This window comes from Lepidochelys kempii, chromosome 6 (assembly GCF_965140265.1).
Source record: "Lepidochelys kempii isolate rLepKem1 chromosome 6, rLepKem1.hap2, whole genome shotgun sequence".
Taxonomy (NCBI): domain Eukaryota; kingdom Metazoa; phylum Chordata; order Testudines; family Cheloniidae; genus Lepidochelys; species Lepidochelys kempii.
Window position 1 is genome coordinate 25,080,257 of NC_133261.1, and position 19,112 is coordinate 25,099,368.

General features: G+C 43.2%; 1 protein-coding gene across 1 annotated transcript in view; it reads right to left on the minus strand.

Moving 5' to 3' along the window:
- Nucleotides 1-5,066: 5,066 nt before the first annotated feature.
- MUC6 (mucin 6, oligomeric mucus/gel-forming) overlaps nt 5,067-19,112 on the minus strand; it is a 59,500-nt gene continuing 45,454 nt past the window's right edge. The window contains exons 23-32 of the mRNA XM_073350317.1: nt 18,381-18,491; nt 16,549-16,734; nt 15,728-15,967; nt 14,941-15,097; nt 13,931-14,077; nt 12,694-12,756; nt 11,691-11,741; nt 10,345-10,689; nt 5,500-5,744; nt 5,067-5,345 (exon numbers count right to left, since the gene is read on the minus strand). Coding sequence (XP_073206418.1) covers nt 5,067-5,345; nt 5,500-5,744; nt 10,345-10,689; nt 11,691-11,741; nt 12,694-12,756; nt 13,931-14,077; nt 14,941-15,097; nt 15,728-15,967; nt 16,549-16,734; nt 18,381-18,491 — 1,824 coding nt within the window. The remainder of the gene's footprint in view (nt 5,346-5,499; nt 5,745-10,344; nt 10,690-11,690; nt 11,742-12,693; nt 12,757-13,930; nt 14,078-14,940; nt 15,098-15,727; nt 15,968-16,548; nt 16,735-18,380; nt 18,492-19,112) is intronic.

Sequence of the window (19,112 nt, forward strand, 5' to 3'; positions counted from 1 at the left end):
GGTTTATTGGGTGGGATAGTAGTGGGGCGGGACAGTTTGAATCATTTTGAGGGGCTAAAATCAAAGCAGGTGAGGAAGGCTGATCTAGAATTCTGATTTTACCCACCGATTGACAAACTCTCCCCTTGAGACAGGAGTAGTATGTCTAGGTGAGTCTTTTCATGCAAAGCAAGAGGGTAAAGAAAAGAATAAAGTTTGAATCCTGTCAGTGTGAGTAAAGAAAGTAGGCCTGATCAAACCATCCACCATGGCTGTTCAGTTGGCCGAACTGGAAAACATAATTTCATGGACTGGAGTGCATCAATGAGAGAGAAAGCACCCAGATTGTTTGACTCGTATCTGCAACCCACGTAAAACTCTCTGGGTCTGTTTTCTTTCAGCCCCATTGAGAGGAAATGGTTTTCAGTATGTGCCTTTCTCAGGAAGGTAGAGAGACTGGATTGCGCTGGAATGAAGCGGGTGGATGGCCCTCTGTGTCCGTACCCAGGAATTAGTCTGAGTGAAATAGCTACAAGGAGCTATGCATTCCTAATGATTAAGAATCTGAAAAGGAGGTGGGATATATTGGAAGTGTGAGCTTTGTCTTGTGAGAAAAAGCAAGTTAGACAGAAGGGGAAAAATGCGGTGTTTACACCATACACTTCCCAGAAGAATGGGCTTTAATCTGCTATAGCGGAGGTTTGTGTACCTGTTGGTGTTGGACTCGATGTGGACTTAGTTGACGTAGTCTTTGGAGAAACTGTCGTCAGCGTAGTTGTTTTTACGGTGCTTGGGCTGGTGGTCTCAGATGCGGTGCTCTGCGGTGAAGTAGTGGTCGGGGCCGTCGTCGTCAGAGTGACGGTTGTGAGTGGAGTCGGCGTGGTGGTTGTGGTGGGTGTGGTAAAGGTAGTGGAAATGGTAGGGGTTGACTTTGACGTTGTGCTCTCCGGTGAGCTAGTGGACAAGGTAGTCGTGGTGAGAGTGTGGGTTGTGGGTGTAGCTGGTGTGGCGGTTGTAGTGGTTTCGGTAGAGTGGGTGGAAGGCGTAGTCGTTGTCAGAGTTGTGCTTCTTCGACTTGTTTTTGGTGAGGAGGTTGGGCTGGACTCTGTTGACGCCGTGGTTTTGGACGTTGTAGAGACAGATGTGGTTGGTGTTGTTTTCCTGGTACTTCTTGGTGTTGGGGTTTCTACGGACTTAGTTACTGTGAGGGAGAAATGTGAATCGAGATGTTGACGTTGACAAGAGAATGGCAAATTGCAGAGGAAGAGTTTACTATGAGTAAATTATTGTATCATTATGAACAGGGGTTTTAGAGTGAGTGCACTTTTGTGCTAGATTAAAAGGGAGAAAATTGGGTCAACGTTTGAGAAGTGGCCGCCTCACACCTTTAGTAACGGTGATATTTGGGAAGACTGACAATAAGGAACTTAACTGCCAATGTTGTGACAAGAACAAAATTGCAAAGAAGGAAGTGCATTTACTGTTTTGTAAAGAAACGTAGACATTTCTGGAAAGGAGTACATTGTGATCTGTTGTGGTGTTTTAAATCCTCCTGATGGAAGATGTATCGGGCGTGAACAAAGCATGTCTGACTTCTGTACGGTAGTATATGTCTTTGTGCAAGGTTTTGTGTTAAGTTTGTTGCTTCTTTGAGGTACGGTGATCTAAAGCTTTCTGGGTGACACCATACCTCCAGAGAGATGTACTCTCTTCTCTATGCCACCTAATGTTTCTATGAGAGAGTATGCTTGCAAACATTAACCAACCGAGAGAAAATGAATGCTGGGTTATTTCATCTTGCAAGTTTAGGTCCCTATTCCTGGAAGATGCTGAATGCTTTCTGCTCCCTTTGTTGAAGCTAGGCGTGGGAGCTGGGATCTCCTTACCTCACAGGGGAGAGTCCTTCATGCTTTGTTAACTCCCTACCTCAGTTCAGCTCTTCTGATCAGGGCACAGTGAGATCTATGAAACCCCTTGTCCGCTTCTTAGGCCCAGAAAAGATACTGTAGGTGGAGGGAGCTATTTCAGCTTCCAGAGGGCACCTTGCCCCTAGTGTCTTTGCAACCTTATCTGGAGGGGCTCAATATGAGGGTCGAAAATCGAGACGAGCAAGGCTAACCTGTAACTCTTATTTTACAAACTGACTGTCAACTCACCAGGTGAGGATGGAGTCGTAGGTTTAGTTGCCTCTTTTCCTGCAAAGGAAGAGTGTCAAGAAAAGGAAAATGGTTGAATCCCGGGAAGGTGACTAAACGAAGTAGGCCTTCCTAAACCATCAATCTCTGCAATTATATTGGCCTAAGTGGAAAATGCTCCTTGGCAGTGAGTACCACAGCAAGGAGATGTGGCTGTGCCTCCCGTGGAGATGATTGGGCTTCCTTGCTCTCCCAGATGGGAGTGACTGCTGGGCACTGTGGAACAGGACCTTTGCCAATTAGTCTAAACAGAGAAATGTCAGAAGGAGCTGGGTGGGGGGCGAGGGGGGAATGGGGAGCAGAGAGGAAGGCCAATGAAGAAAAATGTTCCCTGGCCTTTCGACATCTCCGAACCAAAGAGTAACGCTTTGGTTATGTTTGGCTGACGAAGCCTATGTGGTGGAAAAGCGAGTTATTATTCCAGTAATTGCCCAGGTACAGAAGGAAATCAATGACTAAAATGTACCTGTTGGTGTTGGCCTCGTTGGGGACGTAGTTGAGGTTGTTGTTGGAGAAACTGTCGTCAGCGTAGTTGTTTTTACGGTGCTTGGGCTGGTGGTCTCAGATGCGGTGCTCTCCGGTGAAGTAGTGGTCGGGGCCGTCGTCGTCAGAGTGACGGTTGTGAGTGGAGTCGGCGTGGTGGTTGTGGTGGGTGGGGTAAAGGTAGTGGAAATGGTAGGGGTTGACTTTGACGTTGTGCTCTCCGGTGAGCTAGTGGACAAGGTAGTCGTGGTGAGAGTGTGGGTTGTGGGTGTAGCTGGTGTGGCGGTTGTAGTGGTTTCGGTAGAGTGGGTGGAAGGCGTAGTCGTTGTCAGAGTTGTGCTTCTTCGACTTGTTTTTGGTGACGAGGTTGGGCTGGACTCTGTTGACGCCGTGGTTTTGGACGTTGTAGAGACAGATGTGGTTGGTGTTGTTTTCCTGGTACTTCTTGGTGTTGGGGTTTCTACGGACTTAGTTACTGTGAGGGAGAAATGTTAATCGAGATGGTGACATTGACAAGAAAACGGTAGATTGCAGAGGAAGAGTTTACCATGACTAAATAATTGTCACACAATAAAGAGGGGTTTGAGAGTGAGGGCACCTTTGTGCTAGAGAAATAGCAATGTTTTTTTGCAAACAATTGAGAAGTGGCCCTCTCTCATCCTTTAGTAATGGAAAATGGGCCAGCAGTTGAAATAAATGACTTAATTGCCAACCGTGTTGAAAATCCACACCTTTGAAGGGGGTTTATTGGGTGGGATAGTAGTGGGGCGGGACAGTTTGAATCATTTTGAGGGGCTAAAATCAAAGCAGGTGAGGAAGGCTGATCTAGAATTCTGATTTTACCCACCGATTGACAAACTCTCCCCTTGAGACAGGAGTAGTATGTCTAGGTGAGTCTTTTCATGCAAAGCAAGAGGGTAAAGAAAAGAATAAAGTTTGAATCCTGTCAGTGTGAGTAAAGAAAGTAGGCCTGATCAAACCATCCACCATGGCTGTTCAGTTGGCCGAACTGGAAAACATAATTTCATGGACTGGAGTGCATCAATGAGAGAGAAAGCACCCAGATTGTTTGACTCGTATCTGCAACCCACGTAAAACTCTCTGGGTCTGTTTTCTTTCAGTCCCATTGAGAGGAAATGGTTTTCAGTATGTGCCTTTCTCAGGAAGGTAGAGAGACTGGATTGCGCTGGAATGAAGCGGGTGGATTGCCCTCTGTGTCCGTACCCAGGAATTAGTCTGAGTGAAATAGCTACAAGGAGCTATGCATTCCTAATGATTAAGAATCTGAAAAGGAGGTGGGATATATTGGAAGTGTGAGCTTTGTCTTGTGAGAAAAAGCAAGTTAGACAGAAGGGGAAAAATGCGGTGTTTACACCATACACTTCCCAGAAGAATGGGCTTTAATCTGCTATAGCGGAGGTTTGTGTACCTGTTGGTGTTGGACTCGATGTGGACTTAGTTGACGTAGTCTTTGGAGAAACTGTCGTCAGCGTAGTTGTTTTTACGGTGCTTGGGCTGGTGGTCTCAGATGCGGTGCTCTCCGGTGAAGTAGTGGTCGGGGCCGTCGTCGTCAGAGTGACTGTTGTGAGTGGAGTCGGTGTGGTGGTTGTGGTGGGTGTGGTAAAGGTAGTGGAAATGGTAGGGGTTGACTTTGACGTTGTGCTCTCCGGTGAGCTAGTGGACAAGGTAGTCGTGGTGAGAGTGTGGGTTGTGGGTGTAGCTGGTGTGGCGGTTGTAGTGGTTTCGGTAGAGTGGGTGGAAGGCGTAGTCGTTGTCAGAGTTGTGCTTCTTCGACTTGTTTTTGGTGAGGAGGTTGGGCTGGACTCTGTTGACGCCGTGGTTTTGGACGTTGTAGAGACAGATGTGGTTGGTGTTGTTTTCCTGGTACTTCTTGATGTTGGGGTTTCTACCATCTTAGTTACTGTGCAGGAGAAATGTGAATCGAGATGGTGACGTTGACAAGAAAACGGTAGATTGCAGAGGAAGAGTTTACCATGACTAAATAATTGTTACACAAGAAACAGGGGGTTTTGATGAGGTCACCTTTGTGCTAGGTTAATAGCAATTTTTTTTGGAAACAATTGAGAAGTGGCCCTCTCTCATCCTTATACTCTAGTCCTGTACTCCTTCTGGCACATGGGATCGAAAATGTCCTTTTAACTGCTCCCCAGTACTGCTCTGAGATCAGTGAAAGCCTGTACCCTTGACTCCTGTTCTGGCCAGGGGGTGTCCATTGAGTCCAGTAGTGATGATGTCAGCACCAGCTCAGACTTTCTCCACACTGGTGGCATATCAGGTGGCTTCAGACCTGTTTTGCCTCTCGCTCTCTGACTCTCTACTAGTTCAGCAGTTTTCCAGTCGTGGAGTTTCTACCACTTTGCTCTCCATTGTGCCTTTGGCACCTTCAAACTATATCACAGAGCTGCCGGGGTCATTGGCATTGCAGCTCGTACCACTCCCAATGGAATTGAGGCTGACACCAAGCTTGGCACCAAGGTTCCCCTCAACGCTCGTGCATCCTTTGACACAGTCACTGCCTTGGCAGCAGATCCTGTCATCGAGCTTGGTACCATTGTTGACCTCAGTGCCAACACCTCCTCCAGGGCTGGGTGGAAGTTTGTCTTGCTCAGTTCCACTGGTCCCAACTCCCTGTTCCTCTTTGGCACTGATGCTGCCCCCCCTTTTGGACTTTGGATGAGTCCAATTGTTTGTTTGCTTCATCAGGAATGGCTCTCCTGTTGTCAACAGGGACTCTTCAGGACTCCTTGAAATCCAGGGGTTGTCCTCCCCTTCTTCCTCACCCCTTAGGCACCAGAGACCATCTCTGGATCACCATCGGTACCGAGATTGGTGTTGTTCCTGCAGTCAAGACAGGGCTCTTGTCCCAGTGCCCATTGATCACGCATGCCATATTTGTTTGCCCAGTGGCCTCCTTGGGATGGTCGTTGGTCTTTGAGGTCCCATTTGTTGACCTACTCCACAGCAAGATCACCAGTCCCATTGGTGTCTCCTGTTCCTGAACCATTGCAGCTTGAAGTAACCACTGAACCTGTCCCCTCTGGGCCTTCAGGGTTATCCGACTGGTTCCTGTTGTTCAAGAACAGGATCCATTGTTGGCACAGCAAATCACTTCTTCGTCCTCCCCAGATGACTCTACTGTGCCAGGCTTCTCCTCTTCCTTTATGCCTGAAGTCTTAAAGGCATATCAGGACTTCCTGAGGCATATGCCCGCTACCTTAGGCATTCAGGCTGAATTTCTGCAGGCCCTCTGGAATACTCCCATGTCATTGCCTCCCACAGCAAAACATGCAGGGAAGTGGTACCCCATCCTCATGCAGGGTTTTGAGGGTTTCTACTCCCACCTGGCCCCTAACTCTTGTGGCAATTGCTGAAAATGACAGGACACAACGGGGAAGGTATAAACCTATGCCTAAGGGCAAGAAGTCCAAAATGATGGACTTGATGGGTCTACTATTTCCTGCAGATGTGTATCATGAGCCAGCAGGCATTGCTCTCTAAATACAACTTTGTTAATTGGGTGGTCATGTCTAAGTTTGAGAACAAGTTGCCAGAATCCTCCAGGGTCGAGTTTAAGGCATTCATTTCAGTGGGCTTTACTGTAGCCTAGACTTTGTTACAGTCATCCACGGATGTGGCAGATGCCTTGGGCAAAATTACGGCACCAGATGTGACCGTGAGGAGGGCCTCATAGCTGCAGAATTCAGACATTTCACCTGATGTACAGAAGGTCACTGAGGAATTACCTTTTGATGATTGGGTTTTGTTTTCGGAAAAGACCAATGAAACCTTGCAGTCTTTTAAGAATTCCCAAGCTACTTTGGGTTCCTTGGGAGTTTATATTCCACCGGTACAGAGATACCACTATAGCAGTCAGCAGCGACAACAGCAATACTGCTCACAGTATTTCTTCGGGTGGTCCTCCTTTCCAGTAAGACAGTGGGACTGCCCCAGGAAGCGGCATAGATCTCAGAAATGAAGGACATCTGGTTCAGGATTGGGCTAGCTGGCTCTTCCTTCCTCAGCATCCAGGAAGTGGCCATTTCGATTTGTGTCCAAGACAGCAATCCAATGATGGTCTCTCTCCATCTCCATTCCCCCTGTTCAGGAACAGGCTGGCTTGTTTTTACGATGTTTGCAAATCAATTACCACAGACAGCTGGATTTGGGATGCTTATTTCCACATAGCAATTCTCCTAAGCCACAGGAGGTTTTTCATGGCAGACCAGCACTATCAGTCCACCATGATCCCTTTTAGTCTGTCTTTGGCTCCCTGGGTTTTTACCAAATGCATGATTGTAGTGACACTGTACCTCAGGAAGAGGAGAATTCATATCTTCCAGTATCTGGATGATTGGCTACTGAGGGGCAAGTTCAGAGAGGCTGTTCTCTCTCATATTCAGTTCATGCTATGCTTACTTGACTGTTTAGGTCTCATCCTAAACAGCAGAAAATAAACACTGGTCCCAACTTAAAAATTCAGGTATATTGGGACTCTGATAGTTGAAAGTGTTTCTGCTGACTGAATGATTCCACATGATTCACCACCTATGTTTGGAACTGCACTCTCAACAGCTCAAGTATGCGTGAATATGCTAGGCCATAGGGTAGTCCAATTTGCTAGATTGCACCTTTGTCTTCTTCAAACATGGCTGAATTCGATCTATCCTCTGACTTGTCATCCCTTGGACAGACTGGTATGACTTCCTCTGCTGATCCTGGACTCCTTACAGTGGTGGACCATTCAGGACAATGTTTGCCAGGGCATTTCCTTTGGTTAGTGCCCATTGACCACAACTATTGTGACTGATGCCTCCTTAGTATGTTGGGGAGTGCATCTGGGGTAGCCGAAATTTCAAGCCCTGTGGTTGAAACAGGAAGCTTCTTTGCATATCAGCAACCTGTAGCTCTATGCCACCTACAGTGTCTGAGTGTCACAGGCCCTTCGAGACCATGTCAGTGACTTAATGGTGCACATCCTTACTAACAATACCACTGTGATGTATTATGTGAACAGATAGGTGAGAACACATTCCAGTGTGCTGTGTCAGGAGGCAATCAGACTCTGGAAGTTTTGCATCAGGAATAACATTACCCCCCCCCCCATGGTCAATCATTTACCTAGGATCCAGAATCAGCTGGCAGATCACCTCAGCAGAAATCTCTCCCTAAGTCACGAGTGGTCTCTGAAGCCTAGTGTCCTGCAGTCTGTCTTTGGGGTTTCGGACAGTGTGACAATAGGCCTGTTTACCATGAGAAGCAACAAGAAATGCTGTCTGTTTTTCTCTCGGGGAGTAGTGGGGGGTCTCAGTCCAGGGTCCCTGACCAATGCTTTTCATTTGAGCTGGGAATTGACACTCCTATATGCTTTTCCTCCAATTCTGATCATCCCACAGGTCATTCTCAAGCTGAAATTGGATTGTGCCAGGCTCATTCTCATGGCTCCAGCATGGCAGAGACAGTATTGGTTCTCCAACTTCCTTGCATTATTGTTAGGCCTCACATATTTCTTCTTCTTCATCCTGACCTCCTCACTCAGTATCATGCTTAGATTTTGCATCCCGTGCTCAGCTCCGTGCGTCTCATGGTGTGGATGCTGTGTGGTTAGATTAGGAGAAGAAACGGTGTTCAGAGTTGGTCTGGCAAATCTTGCTTAATAGTAGAAAGCCTCAACCAAAATGCCCTATTTGGCCAAATGGAAGCAGTTCTCAATGTGGTCATTATCCCAGGGAATTCACCCAAAGATGCCTTGTATTCAGGACATCTTGGAGTAACTGGTACATCTCCAGTCTTCTGGTCTTGCATTTAGTTCACTGAGAGTGCACTTGGTGGTTATTTCAGTGTTTCATCCACCCATCCATGGGAAGTCGGTATTTTCAAACTCAATGGTAGTTAGGTTCTTGAAAGAAGTCACTCATCTCCAACCTCCAGTGAAAGCACCAGTTCCTTTGTCAGATCTTAACGTTGTCTTAGTTGCTCTTATGAGACCTCTGTTTGAGCCTCTGGCAACTTTTCCATTCTCCCTTTTGAGTCAAAAAACTGCTTTCCTTGTGACGATAACATCTGCAAGGAAAGTATGTGAGTTGCTGACTTTGATAGCAGAGTCTCCTTACATGCAGTTTTCCAAAGACAAAGAAAACCTGTGGCCACAACCTAAGTTTTTATCTGAAGTGTTTTCTCAGTTTCATTTGGACCAAGTTATATATCAACCTATATTCTTCCCTGAGCCACATTCAACCCCGAATGAGCAGTGTCTTTACATGTTGGAGGTCAGGTGATGCTTGGCTTTTTACTTGGATAGAACTAAACCTTTCCGGTTTTCATTTTGTCTGTTTGTTATGGACCAAATGAAGGGGTAAGCAGTCTCTTCACAGATGAACTCCAGGTGGATAATTTCCTGTATCATGAGAGTGTATGGAGCTGTATCATGAGAGTGTATGGAGTAGCTCAGACTGTGCCTCCTCAAAGGGAGTGAGCTTATTCCAGGAGGGCCTTGACAATGTCAACAGCATTTCTAAGTGACATTCCTATATTTGACATTTTCAGGGCTGCCACTTGGTCCTTTGTACGTATGTTTCCAAACCACTATGCTGTTGCTACTGCATCCAGCTCAGATGAAAACTTTGGGAAGACAATCCTGCAGTGCTTGTTTAAATAGACTCCAAGCCCCACCTCCTGTGAGTACTACTTGTGAGTCACCTACATGGAATACATGGCTGCATCCACTCAAAGAAGAAAAAAAGGTTATTTAACTGTATTATAACAGTTCTTCAAGATGCGATGCAGATGTGTATTCCACAACCCTCTCTGTGTTCCCCACTGCACTGGGGTCTGTACTCCTGATATTCTGTGCAAAGAAAGTTAGGAGAGTGAGGAAGGTGCTGCCCTTATATAGCCAGGGGACCGACTAGGGCCACAAGGTGCAAGTGCTGCCAATATAGATACTTCTAGGCAAATATCTCTAGTTTCTGTGTTCTGGGTGCATGCACACCCACATGGAATACACGTCTGCATCACCTCTCGAAGAACAATAGTTACAATACAGGTAAATAACCATTTTTTAGAAGCTAAATTCCCTTAAGATGCTATCTGCATTGCTCATGTCCAAGTCTGGTACAGATCACAACTTTCTCTGCAGTCGCAGCTCTTGCAAGTTGAGGATGCTCCTACTTTTAGTCTTTATTTTAGGGCATGACAAACTGATATTAGAGTTCTCTGCTGTTCATAATAAAGTTTCACTCTCATGGCATTTGTATAACAAACACAACATTAATTGTTAATATCTTCAGTGCTATTTGAATAGGTAAGATTTTCAGTTCTCTAGGCATAAATGATTTATATTGCAAAAATCTAAGGATGGGGAATAACTTTTTTATTTGTAAAAAAGCACAGTATTGAGTGTACAATTTGTATAACAGGATGGGAATTAAGTCTAGGTAAAATTGGTGGAGCTTCCTCTGTCTTTCATAAGCTCAGTCTTTCTTGAATATGGATTAAATTTCATAGTGACACAAAACCCCATATTCTTCACACTTTTAAATGTTTCCATTATGCAGCCTACGCGAGTTTTTCTTAACAATGTACTTTTTTTTTAAACATGCAGACAATTCGATAAATGTAATTTATTAGAAACAATGGCAGTAATGAGAAAAAAAATGAAACAACGTACCGGTTGTTGAGATGACTGTAGGGGTGATTGGTGTTTCTGAGGTTGGTGATATGGTTGTTTTGGTGGTGGTTATTGGTGTAGTAATCTCAGTTAATGTTATGATTGGGGTAGTTGACAGTGTTGTCTTTTTCGTAATAGTGGTTACTGGTATGGAGTGAGTAGTGGATTTGATTGTGATAGGTGTTGTTTTTATGGTTACTTTTGTAGTAGATAGGGTGGTTGGTGTCGTGCTTAAAATAGTGTGCATGGTGGACCCTGTGGATGGAGTGGCTGTTGGTGATATGGTAGTTGGTGTTTCAACTGTAGTAGTGCTTCTTGGTGTTTTAGTTTGTACCGTTGTCGTTACTACAAAAGAAAATAATACAAATGTGGATATTGAGCACAAGAAATAATTTTTAGTAATGAATTTCTATGAATACATGTCATATGAATAGAAAAATGATTTGAGGAAGAAGCAATATTACAAATATCTTTTATTATACATATACAATTTGACATAACTTAACTACTCTCCCCTTCTCTGTCACTTAATAATGTACTGACAAATGACCCAGAGTAGGAAGATGTCACAAAAACTTTATTCATTTTTTCTTTCTTCAATATACTTTTAAGTTATTTCAGCAGTCTTAAATAATACTGACTAAGAGTTATGGAAATTAGTCTATTATCCTCTGAATTTTACAGTGTGGACAGTTGGCACTGTAATCTTTTCCACACTGCCCTTCCATTGGCCTTGATTTTACATAGACATACACTTGTTTTGCGTTCCAGTGACATCATAGGAATTCCACGCAAGTGCAAGGGTCAGCAACTTTAGATCTCTTTAACATATTGGACAAGTATGTCTTGACTGTTATGTAGAATGAGCACTTCTAAGATTGAGAGACTGTTTGATCTCTAGGCCTGATCAGTCATTAGTCTCTGAAGACTACCAATTAGTCACAATTGTGATGCATACACCTCTCCACTAAGAACTGGGCTGAGACTACTGATTAATTTCATATAGAAGCAGGCCAAGTCAGGTGATAATTGTCTTTTGTCAATCTCAGCTTGTCCTGAATTTTAACCAGTAGAGATATCTCATTGCTAATATCTTGAAGCATTCAGTAATCACAATCCCGCTATAACTTCCTTCTGAATTTAAGACAAAACATTCAAGAGAGTTTTGTGCAATGCCAGGATACATATCATTATTGCATCTTAAGCATTTCAGAGGAAAGTGAAATAATCTTACAAGGACAAAAAAGTGCTTACTATTGAAAATGAGAAGTCAATAAATATAGATATCTGGAAGATAATATCTGACTATTATATCACATATTATTTCCACTGACTACAGAACTAACCTGTTGAAGGTGTAGAGGTTTCAGGGGTCGTCCTGATGGGCTCATGCGGTCCTGTTGTGTAAACATAGAAGAAAGGTTTTAATATGTGAATGAAAACAAATTAAGAAGCTATTCCAAAGGGGAGAGTTTACAGAATGAGTGAAAATGAAAGAATTGCAACAGTCAGCAAGACGTCCCTGAAAATGCTCAATTCTTATACATTTCATTGCAAATCTTTATTTCGGTAGAAATAAACAATATTGAGGAAATCAGTACTTTGTTTGAATGACCATGCTTTTGCTATCTTTGTCACTATATTCATGTTTAAGGATAGCTTTATTTCTCAGGAAAATGTACATATGGATTTTCTGCAGATGGTATAGCCCCAATAACTAGGAGCCTGGAATGAAGGTTGTTATTGTATAACATGGAAATTACCCTGGATCCAACATCTGGACGCAGACCCGAATTTTGCAGCTTTGAGCCTATCTGTAATATTATCTACCTATCTATGTTTTTATAAGATTCCCCATCACTGTGATACAGGGGCACCACTTAGTGGTAAAGATTTCAAAAGTAATAAAAAGCAGGCATGTTCGAAAAAGGAACTTGTTAGATAAAGTCTAGGAACTGGATTCTGTCCAGTGCCAGAACTCCACTCACTGTGGGAAAGGTGTCAGGAAGCCAGTTATTTTCAGGAGCACTGAGATGTTTATAAAATGCTCAAGCTTAGAATGAGGATAACCTTTCATCACAACTATTAAAAGCATCGCGAGCATTCCAACTACGATTGAATTTACAATGCCTCAGAGCCTGGCGTTTTTTAGTTGCCTGTTTTCATTTAACCATCTGATGACGAGTTTGCAGTAGAGCAACACAATTATTACCAGTGCTTGGATGAGCAGTCATCATTAATCGATAGCTCTTAAGAACAAACTCCTCCTTCAAAGGATTCAGCTTATTCAATTTGTAATGCTTCTAGCTTTTGCAGAGAAAGAGCGTGACTGTATAAATCTCTACTTACTGCAAGGCTTGCACTGTCTCTCCTCGTGATCAAAGTATTCATTGTGCGAGCAGTTGTAACAGCCTGGAGATTGGGGAGAGAAGTACATTATTCAGTCCTCAGATAATAGCAGTTTTCTATAACCTTTCTTCCTAAACATGTCGGTACTAATATAATAATATGAAGTTAACAGAAAATGAACATGTATTGACCACAAGCTGTGTCTGTCATTTAACCAGTGGCATCTCCAAATTCCTTAAGGCAATTTCCCTTGATATGGTAGGAATTAGAAGCTTCACATTCAAGACAGGCTGAGCTCATTCAAGCACTCAGTGTACTATGGATTCTATGTCAATTACTTATTCATTGTGATATTAGTAAGAGAAGGTGAAGATGAACATACTACAAAGTAAGACTCTGTAACCACTGCTCCAAAAATTATGCTAATGAAAACATCATTGCCTTAACCACTGGTTAATACAGTAAAAATAACTATTGTGTTATTATTTTCAGCTTTATAAAGTTATTGTGATGGATATTGCAACCACATACAATATCTTTGGGCACCATATTGTATTAAATTAATGAATGGTTTATATAACACTATAGGCCATGCATTGTATGCAACTCCAGGTGGGGAGGTTACCACAGCTCCTCCAGGAACCAAAACCAGTGAGGTGTGATTAAGGTGAATCACTCAGGTTGTAAACACCTCTGGAGAGGTGTCACACCCAAGTGAGCTTGCATATACTTGTTCAAACTGGGTTTTCCAGAGACCACCAGACAAAGAATGGACTCCTGGTATAAAATGTCTGAGTTTAAACTAACACAGGGCCTTCTTCTGATTCAGCAAATGGACAGGACCCTTGTGGAAGAGTTGGAAGAACTTTGGCTTACTAGGACCCTATAAGGCTGATGGGTGACCTCTGAGAAGTTTTTAGCATGCATACAGGAACTTTTATTGTTTGTATGTGTTTGTTTTTGTGAACCTTAGTGGTAACTGGTATACACTGCTGTAGCCCCTAGAGAAAGGTTAATCACAGGTACTGGACCCGGGTCCAACCTGCTGGGGAAATCACAGTGAAGTGGAGAGGGACTGCAAGCCTAAACCCCCAGTCTGGAGGGAGAGAGGCATGGATCTCTGCCTGAGAAGCGTGACGGCTAGGAGCTTGAAACCATAAGTGGGTGTCCTCGAGGAAGACCTAGGGTGGGAGGGTGGTCAAAAGTGCAGCTAACCCAGAAACTGTGAAATCATTACCTTCAATGTTGACATATTTGTAGTTTTGTTGTGGGCAATTACAAGGTCGGTAATGCCAGGTGCAATTTTGTTCATCCCAGTAATTGTAGCTGTAGGTGCCCTCACTGCCTGACTTTTGGTGTGTGTTGTAGTAGTCACAATAGACAGCTGAAAAAAGCAAAAACAGAATAAAAGGTTGAATTTTTCAATCTATGGAATGTAATTCCTCAAAGGATTCAGAATAGGAAGAAGAAAGCGACTCAGCAGTACTTGGTGACTCGATGTGAGCCCTCCATCCTCCGCTGTGGGTGAACTGATTTGAATCTGTGTTCCAGTGAGGTGTGAGTTAATTTCCTCCTTTCATAAGAAAAGGGGCAGACACAGGCATTTAGATATTTGTCATGTATAATATATTGATGTGTTAAATGGAAGCTATCAAGAACTGTAGCTTTAAAGGTTTGTTTATAATACTCTGTGAAGCCTGTGCATAACATTTTTTCTATATAGCAACCATTGATCATTTTTCCCTGCTTTATGGAGCCCCAGCCAACATAGCTTTCTCTGTTATTTCCTTGCAATCCGCACAAAGATGATTTCATCACAACTATGAGAACAGGTTTTGTTTGTTTGTTTATTTGTTTTACAATACGGTGTTCCCTCTACTGGCTAGTTGGCTGTCAGTTCTGCAGGAGCAACAGGGAAACTGTATTGCAAGATTATTATTTGTGACTGCTAGATTTTTCTCCCTCATTTCTCCATGACACGGTAATGCGTTTCTGGTGAGGTTAATGCTGACGAAATGTGCAAAGTTACGAGCACTAGAGGATGAAGTCATCCATTTATCGAGAGCGCAGATACAACATGGGAAATGGCTGCACAAGCAATCCCCCCATGCTGCCCCATCAATGCACCTTAACCCTATAATAATAATGTGTTCCTTTACCGTGGGTCAAAGTGTAGAATGAACTGAAAACAATAAATATTGTAATAAAAATCGTGTGTTGGTTTTTAAAGGTGTTCAAGAAACTTACGACAGAACTCTGGGGCTCTCCAGTCAATGCAGACACCCACATCTAAGCATGCCTTGGCATACACTGCAATGGCATCACACATGCATTCACAGTCTCCTCCAGTGTCACACCCACAGGAGTCTCGGACACAGGCATCATAATAAGGCATACGGTATACCTTGGGTTGAGAGAGAAGGAATATGTTAGTTAACCAGAATTCTCTTGTACCTGTGCATTGGTCAATAAAGTTTCTTTCCTGTTTCTAGCTGGGCTAAACTACAGATGTTAGCTCAGGGTAAAGGGAGAACATTCAGAACACAATCTGCTCTGCTAAGTGAGAGTATGAATTATTCCTGTCGTTGCTGAGCAGTAAAATAAGCACAGCAATAACACAATTCCAATTCAAACTGTTATCTTTAGGCACTTAGGCACTGCAAAATATCAATAGAAAATTATGACATTTTGAAGGATATCTCTACATCCATATGTGTACTTCAACAGCTATATAGTTTCCATGTGATTAGGCAGCAAAACACATCAGCTCAAATAGAGGCACCTATGTTCAGCAGTTTCATACCCTGCACGGACACACATGAACACTGTTCACATTTCTCACTTGAGCTCACTTCTTGAAGACCATTTACAAACAGGAGGTACAAAATATTAAAGTGAAGCAGGTGCAAGAATACATTTTATGCATGTGGCATTAATGCATCCCGGGGAGGAGGAAGGTACATATTGAAGTGTGAGGGGATCATCCTTTGGAATACTGTAGACTATGTGTAAAGAAGGTCAAAAACTTGCTTACCTTACTGTGACATGGAGCAAAGACCTGGCTGTTGATGATGGAACACTTCCTCTCTGCCCAAGCTTTACGATAAGGGTTCTTGCTACAGGGATCAACTACAAAGAACACGTCCCCACACATAGGATTTTCCTTCCAAGAATTTACAAACTCCAGTTCATTTGCTGCCACATATTTGCTTCGGGTTTCAAAGTCATCTCTCATGTTCCCATTGTAATTCCCACACAAACCGCAGAGGTGATCCTAGATGAAGAAACGAAAGCATTAATATTAGGTTGCCCCCTATTTGCTAATTACAACCAATTGTCTGAATTCTCTTTCTGTTATCTGCACTACTTCCTGTTTCTGATCCATGATTGCAATCTGTAAATACTGTGCCACATACTGTTAGTTTTTTGTTTGTACAGCCTTTCTCATTAAATGAACAATGTAAGGAAACAGTGGAGTTCTTCCTCAATAGTGTTCACACACAGAGATATAATTTGCACCTTTATGAGGTCAAAATAAATTCAAATGCCCTGTACAAATTTCCCTGCCCTTCTGGAGGATGAAAGGATGTGTTGTCATTTGGACAACACATGAGCTATCAGCCCAAAGATTCATGTTGTTGCGAAGTTGGTTAAGCAGCTAATAAGCAGCATCCAGTGAAGATCTCTGCTGCTCCAGGAGGGATGGGATTTATGAGAGGCCTTCCTAGGAGACCCCTGCTGCTGTAGAAAGTTGTTACAATTGCCACCTCATGTGCAGTTTGATTTGAATGTGAGGGTAAATGTATTTAACTAAGGAAGTTAAGGAAAGTTTATTAGGAAGTTACTCTGAATTACCTGTGCTTCTCTGAAGATCTTGATGAAAATATTCATGTGCTTGTTCCAGATAAGAGTCATGTTGTATTTTCCTGGGATAATGATATCGAACATCAGGTGAAGGGCATTCTTTTTCACGTGGAATTGTGTCAGAGGATTGTCCCCATATACAAGGTAGGTTCCCTCTGCCAGTATAAGTGTCATATTCTGAAAGCAAATTGGCCTGTAAATTATAATATATCTCTCAGTATGTCCCTTTCTGTCTTCATAACATTACCAGGAATCACTAAAGGGTGTTGCTACAGATTGTCATTTCTCTGTTTTTCTGAACTGATTGATTGTGGTTAGATCTTGGAGAAATAGTTATTGTCAGCTGAGTCACAGTCCTTAGACGATGAGCATCTCTGCCTGAAGTCTGGTCTACACTACAGACCTATAGCAGTATAACCCTGAGCGATGTAGTTGTACTGACCTAACCCCCCATGTAGACAGCACTAAGTCAGTGAGACAGCTTCTCCCCTAGACAGAGCTACCGCCTCTCAGGGAGGTGGATTATCTGCGCTGATGGGAAAGCTCTCTCCTGGGTGTAGAGCATCTTAATTAAAGCACCAGAGCAGTGCAGCTGTGCCAATGCAGTGTTTTAAGTGTAGACGTGCCCAGAGTGTGTCTCAACATAATTTCTTGAGGTGTAGATGTAGCCTATGTTATGCTTATGTAAGAAAGCAAAGCAGTGCATGATGCCAAAACATTATTCTCTTCTTCCATCTGCAACAATCCCACGCAAAGGTAAAACCTAGCCTGCCCCCGGCTTCCTGGATTTGTTCTATGAATATGCAAGTTTTGATGAACATGAAACAAACCCACCAAGTTTCATGGTGAGTGTAGGGTGCAACAGCACTTCGTAATGGATTGTTTTGTTGTATATAACACTGCCATCACACTTATTTTATCTGTGTGCAGCAGGCTGAAGCACAGAGTTTTATTTCCATGATTTAAAATGAGTAGATGCAAAGTTACATAGAGAGATGGTAACTAATATTCAGTTGATCAGTTTTACCTTTCATGTACGCTTGTACTTTTACATCTTTCCTGGTGCACAATAACAGTTGCTTTTGGACCAATAATAGTGTTCCTCTGGAGCAAGTATTTAGGAGTTATGTGCAAAAGAAGCTACTAGCTTCTTCAGTAAAGCATTGGCTTTTTGCCTTTGCTATTGCTAATTAACCAGGTGGCAAGTGTGTACTGTATTAATGATAGTTCCCTGGTCAAAACTTCAACAGTCTGTGGTCCACATTTGGTTTGCTATTGAAGCATGACTCTGAGATAATCTGATATTGATGCACTTTTGGTTCACTCAGGACTAAGAACCACAAACTTACAAGGGAGGATGGAAGTTCTTAGGTTACAGAGAAAATAAGAATAATCACTTTTTCTAGTTAACGTCTGCACCAACAGTGAGCTAGCAGAGGAACTAGAGGCATTTGGAGCCAAAGCCCACTAGCTGAATTAGAGGGATTTTTTAGGATTCATATCCTGACCATGATGAGTCTTCTTTAATTTCACACAACTGCCTTCTTGGCTTCAGCGTGTGGCTCAGGCAACATGGTTGATACTCTTCCATGGCAGGATTCTCCAGTATGAGGGTAAAATCCAAGGCTTTACTCTCATGGCTTTTAGACAGGCCACAACTTCGGGGAGTGAAAGACTGAGATAGGGATTTCAAACTGAGACGATGTGTTACACCCTGCTCCAAAGCTCTAGGTTGCCAAGTAGACTGCCCTATAAGACTTGACTGTGGACTCCTACACTGATATGAGGGCCGACCCGGATGGATAAGAGCAGCATGATCTTACCCCAAGGTGGATCTTGATGGACCTGGAGCAGGTGACCCCTGATTTCCCACAGATGACATTCTCGGTCACAATTTTAAAGGTGGAGTGAGAGCTGTTCATACCGCAACCATCCTAAAGGAGAGAAACAGAATTGCGTAACCATTTGAGAGTTCAAAGTAGCAGGGTGAACAAGAAGAATCAATGTGCTGAACTACCACTTCAGGGAGTTTGCCTCTCAGCAAAACAGGCCAGCCTCACACAATGTCCCCATCCACTTTGTAGCATGCTATAATTCCATCTCTGACTAGCTTCAAATCCAGTTATCGGATATCAGTGAAATCATTTCAGTGGAATTTGTATACTTGCATCCCTCAGCTTCTGGGGTATTCAATGGCTTGTGGCAGCTTGGGCATTTTACCCATCTCAGAAACCACATTTTTGCAGGGGGAAAGGAGGGAGTCAGTAGGGTACTGCACCCTTCCATGGTGTTACTCTTAGAAGTTCCAGTGATCAAACTGCTGATTTGGTTGTAAGAATTACAACACTTCACTAGAAAACACAGTCTAGCTGGTGCAATATGGCTATGTGGGTAGATCATCCACAGGCACTCAAGCATGTTAGGAAATCTTCTCAGTATCTTTTGTAATTTCATATAAAATGTTGGGATTATATTTGGTTGGTTTGGTTGGTGGTGGTTTTTTTTTTTGGGAGGGGGTTGCGTGTGTGTGTGTGTGTGTATAAAGGGTTTTGAGT